The sequence below is a fragment of the Capsicum annuum genome, chromosome 8 (assembly GCF_002878395.1).
Source record: "Capsicum annuum cultivar UCD-10X-F1 chromosome 8, UCD10Xv1.1, whole genome shotgun sequence".
Taxonomy (NCBI): Eukaryota; Viridiplantae; Streptophyta; class Magnoliopsida; order Solanales; family Solanaceae; genus Capsicum; species Capsicum annuum.
The window spans coordinates 162,884,324-162,894,801 of NC_061118.1; the positions used below are offsets into that span (position 1 = coordinate 162,884,324).

The window sequence follows — 10,478 nt, forward strand, 5'->3', positions numbered from 1 at the left end:
GAGGTCACATGACAAAAATGATTTTGTAAAAATCATCATTATAAAATAATAACACGAATGAATTTTTCAATAACGACAATGGTATAGACGAGTCAAACTTTCGATGGCAATGACATAAATAAGTCAAATTTATAACGAATGACATAGATTAGTCATTTACCATTTATAATAATTCGATGATATATTTGACCCTATCCACTATTGAATATATTGTTGCTTTGGTTATAAACTACTTCCTTCGTTTTATATTAGGTGATGCTCTTATTAAAAATATTTATTTATCTTTACTTGTTCAAGTTTTAAAATTAAGAGAACTTTGTTGCTTTTTTTCAATACTATCTCTATTATTAAATATATAAAGTATATATATTTAAATTTATATTTTTAATGTATACTTAATAAAATTATATTAATAAAATAAATTCTACTAATTATTTTCTTAAGAAAAATATCAAATTAACAAGGTTGAATTAAAATGAAATAACAAGTACCTAGAAGTAAGAGTTATTTTATTGTTTTTTTTTTTAAAGACATATTAACACACTAGTAGTAATTAATTAATGGGACTCCTAACTTTTAGATTAGATAAAAGAAAAAAGAAAGAAACAATTCAGGACCTCGGCAAAGGTATATATAGGGGGCGTCTCGTGAGCGATAGTGGTAGTGTGTATTCTTGCAATTGGCTTTGTCCAACGTCAGAAAAATCAACATCCTTATCCCCATATATATTTTTTTTCTGTTCATTTCACACTGATTCTTCTTTACCATTTCTTATTTCTCTGTCTTCTTCTTCTTCTACATCAATCCACTTTGAATATTTTTAGTTTTTAGTGCATTAGAAACAGCGTTGTTATTCTCATATCTTGCCTTTATTTATTTATATTATTATGATGGCGTCGATTGCACCGCCGCCGACATTTGATGTAAACCCTCACAAATTCAACTTCACAAAAAACCCTAAATTCACCTCCCGATTGAAGCGATCATCATCTTCTTCCTCCTTCAATCTCTCAACCTCTAGGGTTTCCGGTTCCGGTTTCTGTTGCCGTTGTCGGAACGGTACTGTTGGTGATGGTGAAACTGCTGAGCCATCGCCGTCGGAATCTAATTGGAGATGGGATTTGGCGTTTCAAGATGCGGTTAAGAATGCGATGAAAAAGTTGGATGAATATGTGAATCGATCATCGAAAGGAGCGGGAATTGCTGAGAAGAAGAGTGAAATTGGTGGTGTTGATGGTGAAGAATGGGATTGGGAGCGATGGAAAAAGCATTTCACTGAGGTTGAAGAGGAAGAACGATTGGTTTCTGTTTTAAAGGTACTATCTTTGTTTTTATTAATTTGCATGTTCCACTTTGAAAGTTTAACATTGTTTGCTCATGACTGTGAAATCCGAGGTTCCTAATGTTTTTGATATATAACCTTGGTGTCCGGGCCAACTTGTGGGCACCTCGACTAATTCCACGTGATACATGCCACCTCCCACCAATAACAAGTAACAAGCATCGGGTAACTCTGTCCACCAAGCTAGAACAAATGGGAAGAAATCACCTAGTGTTTTGTATCTAGAACAAATGGGTAGAAATCACCTAATGTTTTGTATCTACTGGGAATTGAACTTGAGACTTCATGGTGCTCAACCCACGTCATTAACCACTAGGCCACACCCTTGGGTGCAAGAAGCTGCAGAGAGGGGAAACTTGCGGTTCCTAATGTTTTGTGTAATTAAAAATTGATAGTACTAGTTTCTGTTGATTGCTGCCATTGGTGTGCAGTAAGGATTAGGAATTTAGGATTTTTATAAAGAAAAATGACAATTAAATATTTTGCACAACTCAAGCTAATTAATCACTACAAACACAATTTCATCATATTTTCAACCTTACCAGACACACCTGTGCAGTTTTCATTCTTTTTGTTCTCTTTTTAATTCTCTATGAAGGGGTCTGACGAAGGTTTATATTGTAGTATATGATAATTTATCAAGATGTGGCGGATGGTGAAATGAATTTAATGTTCTTGTTTGTAATGTGGTGCTGTCATTCTGTAATTGGATGGCAGCTTGCGCATTCGTGCTACATGGCCTTATTTTGATCCGGGTTCAACAATCATCGTTTAAGATGTATGAATGGGCATGTGTTTTGTATTGTCAAACCATTCGTTGATGATATTGGTGGTGATTGTGAAAGTGAACGCTTTTAAACCTTTCAGGATTTATCAGAGTGAAGTCCATAAATTTTTCATAGTCTACAAGATGCATTGAGAGGTGTCATCCAAGTAGCAAGTAAAGCCCATACATATAGTCATATACACACGGCGAATGTCATAAAAATGTGGATGTGAAAATGAGTACCATCACACAAAACTAGGTTAGAAACCTTAGAGGGTGCAAATATCACAATAGAGTATAAGATGAGAGAATGTTGCTTGGTATAGTTTGGTCATGTCCTACTAGACCTCCATATGCACCAGTCCTTAGGTTAGGTATGCTGATTAAATTTGGTAAAAGTGGAATGAAGTAGACCTAAAAACACATTGATGGAGGTTTTCACATCTGAGTTGGTACAAGTAGGAAAAAGACGAAGGACATGGGAGGTTGCCTCGCTAGCTCTTATGGGTTATGGAGGAAGAGAAATAGGAGAGAACTTGAGGGGATTGAAAATGATTTTGTGCAGTTGAGGAATAGCCTATTATCTTTAATTGACTTTTGGTGCACCTGTGAGATTCCTATTTGTATATATGAAGGGCTGTCTTTCGTAGAGAACCATGTCTTGACGTGGTTTCTCTACTTTGTGGTATATCTCTGGTGTACAAGGGCTTTTCCCAATTTCAACGAAGGCACTTAGCTTATATAATTAAAAGGGCACATTGAGTGGCATGGATATAAAAGATTCATAAACCCGAAACCAACTGATTGAGGTGTAGATTGATTGACCGTGGGGAATGGTTGAAAGGGACAAATGGTCCCTGAGGCGAATATCATCTCAAATAGGGTTCTTGGTAATTTGTTGTGCATTTTTAGCTAGGTAGTGGTTAGCTTGTAATATCCTGGTATATCATCTTGTTCTAAACTTGTTTGGACATGCTTCAAGAGGCCTATATTAGAGCACAAACATAAACATTTATGGTCAATCATGGTATTCTTATATTTTTACTATTTAATGGAGCTGTTATTTCACCAGTCACAGTTGGCTCATGCTATTAGTAGAGAAGATTATGAAGATGCTGCTAGACTCAAGGTGGCCATAGCGGCTGGAGCTACTAAGGACATTGTTGGAAGAGTGATGTCCCATGTAAATGTAAGATTTGTGCTGCTATTTCGGAACAATAGTGATACCACCTTCCTTTGCCTTATCAAAATATATGCATACTTATATAGTGTGTGTGTGTGTTCCTTTGTCTTTTCAATTGCTTAATCAGAGGTAATTAGTTAACTTGATTTAGACGTTAAAATTAAGTTGAGCGCATGACTGGATGTTAGATGCTTTGGCTACTTAAAAGGAAGATCATCCATTGTGTTAAGCCTCATCATTAAACGGTCTCTTGTTTCCAAACTTGACATTACGTAGCTTTCTTATCTTGCAATGAAATTTATTACTTCATCTAAAAATAGCAACTTTTTTTGTCTTGACCTTTGGACATCACATACTTGTAAATTGTAATGAAGCATACCACTCGAGGTACAGCTAACGAGAGACATTTGAGATTAGGAATCCTTGAGTTGGATTTCATTTAGACATAAGAAAATAGGACTGCTTAATTTTTACTAAGGGAAAGGGACGACCCGGTTCATACCTACTCCGTAGGTGTCGGGGAGGGGGGGGACTACTCCGGGCCTGACCTACGCGCCCTCACCCCAGCTTCGCTGGAGGGGCGTTTCGAACCCCCGACCCTGGCACACCACGGTAAGCAAGCTTACCGCTGAGCCAAGGCCATCCCTCGACTGCTTAATTTTTACTAATGACGAGAATTTAGAGTTAATGATTGAAAGTTGAGCCACTCATTGTTCAGTGTACAAATGTTAGTCTCCTGTTTGAGTATTCGTTTTTATTTGGAAGGTCCTGTGCCTGCATGATCTTCTTGTTCATCTTACAACATTTGATTTCTCTGGTCGTTGATGCTCACCTTCTAGAGTTTAATGCAGAAAGCTGTAGAAGAAGAGCGCTACAGGGATGCAGTATTTATGCGTGATTGTGCTGGTACAGGATTGGTGAGTTTAGTAGCAGGATACTGAGTTTGTGGTGTCTTGTACTTACAATTGTTTGCTCTTAACATTTTCTTGTGGGTATGTCATATTTAGCTTGTTATGTTTGCTACCCAAAAAAAATGTTTTTGGTTTGTTTCTTCTGTGTTTCATGTGCTTCTACACATTTGGACTATACATTGATATTAACTTCCTTCCAACTGGATAAGATGAGGATATCATATACTTCGATCTTTTCGACAAGCAGTCTCTCTCTTCAAAGTCTTTTGACGATTTGCTATTCCAACATTCCCTGGGCCTATGTTGCTTGGACTCTTCAAAAATGTTGACGGGTACATGTCGGATCCTCCAAAATACTATATTTTTGTAGGATCCGACACGGGTGCGGCAACATTTTTGGAGAGTCCAAGCAACTTAGCCTTGGGCTACATCCACCTTGGATGTTGGGTTTTCTAGCAAAATTTCTTGAGAGCATGTAATAGACTAATAGTTTATGTATTGTGGCACATTGGTATTTCTAGTTTGTAACATGTTTTGTTATGTTCATGTAGGTTGGATGGTGGGCTGGAACTTCAGAAGATGTTAGTGATCCATATGGCCGCATTATTCGGATAAGTGCTGAGCATGGAAGATATGTCGCGAGAAGTTACAGTCCACGGTACACTTCTAGGTTTCTGCTGGTTTTTGTTTGAGTTTGCTGTTAGCAGATTTAACTTGTACAATTCTCTTTCTTAAAATATAGAAGAAAGGGGTCTTTGCCTATTATCTGCCTCTAAGTTGCTCGGACTCTCCAAAAATGCTGCCGCACCCGTGTCGGATCCTTTAGAAATACACTATTTTTGGAGGATCCGACACGCACCCGTAGACATTTTTGAAGAGTCCGAGCAACTTAGATCTGCCTCATCTCTTTGTTTTTTTCCATGGGATTAACACAGGATGATTATTGAAAATGTGCAATGCCTGTGGACATTGTTGTAGTTCCCTTTTTTTGGTGGGGTTTGGGGGTGGGGGAGTTTAATAAGAAGTTATATGTAAAATAAACGGGGTAAAGATGATTTGGAAGTACAAAAGAAAATTAAAGAAAGAAAATATAAAATAAATGAAACAAACCCCCCAAGAAAAGGGAAGTAGGATCTTACCTCAGTTAGACCATAGACGTAAGGAAGTCCAGAAACTGAAAATCTGAAGCTCCTTCTATCAGTTCTTTCTTACACCAACTGAAAGAAGAGGCTCCTAAGGCAGCTATTTGCACTCTATGGATAGCTTCTTATTCATCCTCAAACACCTATCATTTCTCTTCTCAAATTGACAAAAAATCATGACATGATATAGTTCTCCGACCTTCCATTGAAACTTCTTTTATCCTTATGCCTTACCATAAGATAAGAAGTGGCTGAGTTGATTACTGTGATCTGTAAACTGTAACATGCACCAAATGTTTTGACCCAATGTACAATGTACTAGAAGATGATTTAGTTCTGTCTTCTCCCCTTTCTTCTAGGTTGTATGTGTAATCGCTGCAGATTATATACTGATTTGTGCTATTTTCAAGTTGAAGTTGGATAAATCCCTAGTCTAAGTGTTGAGCATTTCCGAACTGAATCTTGCAAGGTGTGGTTGCCTTTTGTATTGTGCCCTATGTCCTAGTTAGTAGCAACAAGAACCTTAACTGCCTTTGGGGTATTTTGTTTACTGGATTCATGTGCTCTACTGACAGCCAGCTTGCTTCGACCGTGGAAGGTGCCCCTCTATTTGAAATATTTCTTACAGTGGACAATAAAGGTGAATACAGGCAACAGGTATCTTTCTAGCTCTCATACTTTCTATTGACTTGTTGACATCTTCCACAGATGCTGTGTCTAGAAAGATACTGAGTGTCATGCTTCTTGACCTTTTGGTCTCTCAAGATTGGACATTATCACCAATGTATTAGAATTAAATAGTCAATTGTGATTAAATATTGATAATGGTGAATGCCTGGGTGAAACCCAAATACAGCAAAATAGACATTGAGGAATCATATAGCTCACCTCAACTATTTTAACGGTATTTTGAGGTGTAGTTCTTGTTTCTTTTTTAGCATGTTGCAATCTATGGTTGAAACTTGAGGCAAGGTTGGTAATAGACATGAATGTCGCCATAGATTATGGTCAGATGTGATGATGTTGGTGTGGCTCTGGGAAGAGAAGATATCTCAGGATGTGAACTATAATTTCATGGATGGAATGACAATTCTGTAAGATCATTTTATGTTGAAGATGTTGCACTCGATAAAAAGAACTGAACAAAAAAATTGCACCTCTTTTTGTAAGCATGCCAAAATATGAAGATATGCATTTAGTTTAAGAATCCACTTTCTCCAGTAGAGTCCTATCCTTTCAAGAATATTTTTTTTTAAATATTGTGATCACATGATTTCAGGCTGTTTACTTGAAGAGGAAGCCAGTTCAGCAAGATTTACCTATTTCTACAAAGCTGCTTGGTGCTTCCAGTAACTCGGACACTCTTGGTCCCACTGAAAACAAAAGTGATATGTTTGATAAAATCTCAGATGCTGACGAAGATGGTGAAGATAGGGAGGATGATTTGGGCTTGCAGAATGTATTGAAAGACATGATTCCAGGGGTACAGGTCAAGGTTTTAAAAGTGACAGCTCCAGGGAAGGTAGATAGAGATCTAATATCAAAAGTCATCGAGCAAATAATGGATGAGGAAGATGAAGATGAAGAAAAGGATTATGATTTGGACAGTGGGGATGATGAAGATGAAATTAAGGTGGAAAGAGATGGAGAGCAGAATGTGATTGAATTGGATACAGACAATGGGATTAGTGATGGTGAAGAGCAGAGTCAAATTGCGGTTAGGGTGGTTGTTGGTGGTCTTATGCAAAATACCTCAAGTGATGCACAGCATAAAGACCTGCTTCGAGTACCGGCGAGACTGGAGAAGAAGGGTCACCTGTCATTTACTTTTAGTATAGAGGAAGATGAGAACAAAAGCAATTTCCCTAGCAGTGGACAATCTTACCCAAATAAAAAATCTGGGCTCCATGGTCAACGTAGCTTGGACCATGTGATGGTTGATCTTGCTAAGTTCATCGGCAAGGGCAAAATACCTATGAAGGTCAAAAAGCTTTTATCTTGTCATTCAAATTGCTTACTTTTATTCTTCTCTTTAATAGTTTTACTGAAACATGCAGGTCCTTAAAGATATGGGAGAGTTGATCAGTCTCACTCTTACTCAGGCGCGAAATCGTCAGCCATTGTCAAAGTCAACCATCTTTAACCGCATTGAGATTTCAGCATCTCCGGACCCCCTTAATGGTGATCAATCTTCAATACGTTTCTCTCGTTTTGTTCTTTGCTGTCAAAATTGCTGATTCTCCTTTTTCTAGTAAACATTTGCTTGTTCAACTAGTGCACCATCATTGTTATTCTAACACTCTCATTCTTAAGTCGGTCAATCATTTACAATTTTTTTCAGGATTATATATTGGTGCTCATGGTCTATACACCTCGGAAGTTATCCACCTTAGGCGAAGATTTGGTCAGTGGAACGACGGTAGCCTTAAGGAGTCTTCACGCTTAGAGTTTTATGAGTATGTTGAAGCTGTGAAATTAACTGGAGATTCTTATGTGCCAGCTGGTCAGGTAACTTCACTTTGAATCCAAAAAATTGTGCATATTGTCTAATTTATGGATCTGTTAAGAGGTAGACCCGTGCTTTTTTCTTTTAAAGAAAATTATGACGTTTGAGATCATTCGTTCTCTGTGGAAAGGTAGAGATCTCTGTATGCGACTGGTAGAGACTAGGGAAAGAATGGAAAAGCTGGAAATAAAAGTGTGCCTGATTTGTATGCCCAAGTTGAGTAGGTGTTTTGAGCAACGAAGATTGAAAATCTACAGTGTATCATACCTGCATTTGTGCATTTTAGTATGTTGTAGAAAATTTTTTTCTTCCTTGCTTTTCAGAATAGATCGGGGAGAGTGATGGACTGGTGTAACCACTAATGCCTTTCTTTCTAATTTGTAGATAGCATTCCGTGCAAGAATTGGAAAAAAATATCAACTTCCACATAAAGGGATTATTCCAGAAGAATTTGGTGTGGTAAGTGATTCTAGTGATTTTAGAATGCCTAATATTTGTTGCCATTATTTGATTTGCCCATCTTTGGGTGCATAAGTTCCATAGTTCTGGATTTTATGATGTCCGGGTCTATCTCTCACACATGTTATCTCTATGGCCAACGCAGATTGCTCGATACAAGGGACAAGGAAGGCTGGCAGAGCCTGGTTTTCGAAACCCCAGATGGGTTGATGGTGAACTGGTTATCCTAGATGGGAAGGTTTAGAGATCTCTATTAATGGCGCCATTTGTCTTTTGTTTTGTTGTCTCTTTATTCATTACATATTATTTTTTGTTCAACTTACTTATTTTCTGTTGAATTATGCAGTACATTAAAGGAGGGCCTGTTGTGGGGTTTGTCTACTGGGATCCTGAATATCATTTCTTAGTGTTTTTCCATCGGCTTAGGCTGCAGGAGTGAACATCTCTGCACATAGAGTTTGTGGCTGTTCGTTCCTGATTCAGTTCTTTGTAGGTATGCTCTTTCGCTCTTGTACTTCGCAATGGCTCAAACTTAACACACAGACAGAGACAAGAATCTCTTTGTTCGGAGAAATTTGGATACTATAGCTATTGCTACAGACATGCAAGAAGTATTAGTTGCAGTTCACAGAATGAGGAGATCTTGGATTACTTCAACAAATACCCATTTCCCCCTAATATTTGGTAGATCTCACATTTTAGTCATGAAAAAACACTTCAGATGGTCAAATATCAAGGAGTATGTGTCTGGTGATGGATATTGTGAAGTGTAAAACAATTGCTTATACCATGGGGTACTGTGGGTTTCAACCGTATGTTGGAATCTGAGTGTGGCAAGTTACTATTATTTCCTCTCAGCTTCAACAATCAATGTTTACTGTGAAGAGGTAAAACTGTGAGTGGCTTTTAAACCATCAAATTTCAACGAGCAACCAAATCAAGTATCATGAGTCTTAAAGAAATGAGAGACCGCAGGTTTCCCTGTAAAGTCGTAATACCACTCATCGTCTCTTTTGCTGCCCCTCTTCTCCTTAGAAGTAATTCAGATAAAGTTTAATATTTATTACTAAGTCCATGCCAAAATAATGTACACAACGATGATTTCAATAACCTTTACCTTGTATTCTTAAAAGACCAAAAGGTTAACATATGATCTCACATTCCCCTGAAACAAAATAGCAACAGTTTACATTTTCAACTTTTCTCCTTCTCTTAAACCCGTGTGAAGTTAAAACAATTCAAATTGGAAAAAGCAAGTAGTAGTACATGGAGCAACTTTCTATAGTTTAAGGGTTACATTTATCACTTGCAATTGCTGATAAATTGATTTGCCGTTCAAAGCTTTAAGTTATAGTTTAGACCTTTGTACCTATTCAAAATCTTTTTGCTTGGAGGTAACAAGGTTCTGTGAACTGGTAAGTGTGCATTTGTTACAGTAATGGGCTCAACAGTTGGTAGGCTATACTTTTCCAGCCATAGGTTCTGGCATTTTTTGGAGAATTTAGACCACCACCTATAATGATGTTGCTTTGTATGATAAATTATGTCTCACTTTGATCTCTAATCTCGTAAGATGCTTTGCTTCTCTGTTCCTTTGCAGTGACGATGATAGCTATTATCACGGAACCTCGTGAGTTTTGAGCTGAAGAGCATGACTCAAGATTTCGTTGAATATGAAGTCCTGGGTAACTGACTGTTTTAGTGGTCAGTGTTAAGCCTTGTAAATTGTATGGAACTGATGGCCATTTTTGATTGATATCCTCAAAATTTCTCTGGTATACCAAATGGTCAGGCCAATTAGCAATTTCTTAGGGTGATGAGCTTCTTGTACATATGCTCTTTATGTTATTAATTCTTTTTTTACCCCCTCAAAAGTACAGTGTTGTACTTATTTATCTAATAATACCTTTAAGAGTTCAAAGATAGAATTGTATATTGGCAAATGTCTTGTCTTCTGATTTCATGTTCCTTGGCTCTTGAATTGTCTACTGAACTGGAGCTTCTGAAATTTCATGCATTTTGGGAGATTTCATGCATTTTGCGTAGACTTTCTGAAGCGAGACTTTACAACGTTCACGACCTTCTCCAACTTTCACGACCCTGCTAACCCCTATCGTTCACTGACCACCACCGGTCGGCCGACACCGGAGACGGCGTAGGCGCACTGGA

General features: G+C 37.7%; 1 protein-coding gene across 2 annotated transcripts; it reads left to right on the top strand.

Annotated features, from left to right (window-relative positions):
• Positions 1 to 662: 662 nt before the first annotated feature.
• Positions 663 to 10,230, top strand: LOC107840102 (protein EXECUTER 1, chloroplastic). 2 transcript variants are annotated; one of them, XR_001665179.2, is made up of 12 exons: positions 663 to 1,316; positions 3,181 to 3,297; positions 4,143 to 4,208; positions 4,754 to 4,860; positions 5,920 to 6,001; positions 6,624 to 7,325; positions 7,402 to 7,525; positions 7,686 to 7,852; positions 8,235 to 8,309; positions 8,455 to 8,547; positions 8,656 to 8,802; positions 9,910 to 10,230. XR_001665179.2 is itself a non-coding variant. In XM_016683830.2 (11 exons), the coding sequence occupies exons 1-11, from the start codon at positions 888 to 890 to the stop codon at positions 8,746 to 8,748; spliced, it is 2,055 nt and encodes a 684-aa protein (XP_016539316.1). In that variant the 5' UTR covers positions 663 to 887; the 3' UTR covers positions 8,749 to 10,230. The 2 variants fall into 2 exon arrangements, 1 of the variants encoding a protein (XP_016539316.1); XM_016683830.2 differs by having other exon boundaries at positions 8,656 to 10,230.
• Positions 10,231 to 10,478: the final 248 nt, after the last annotated feature.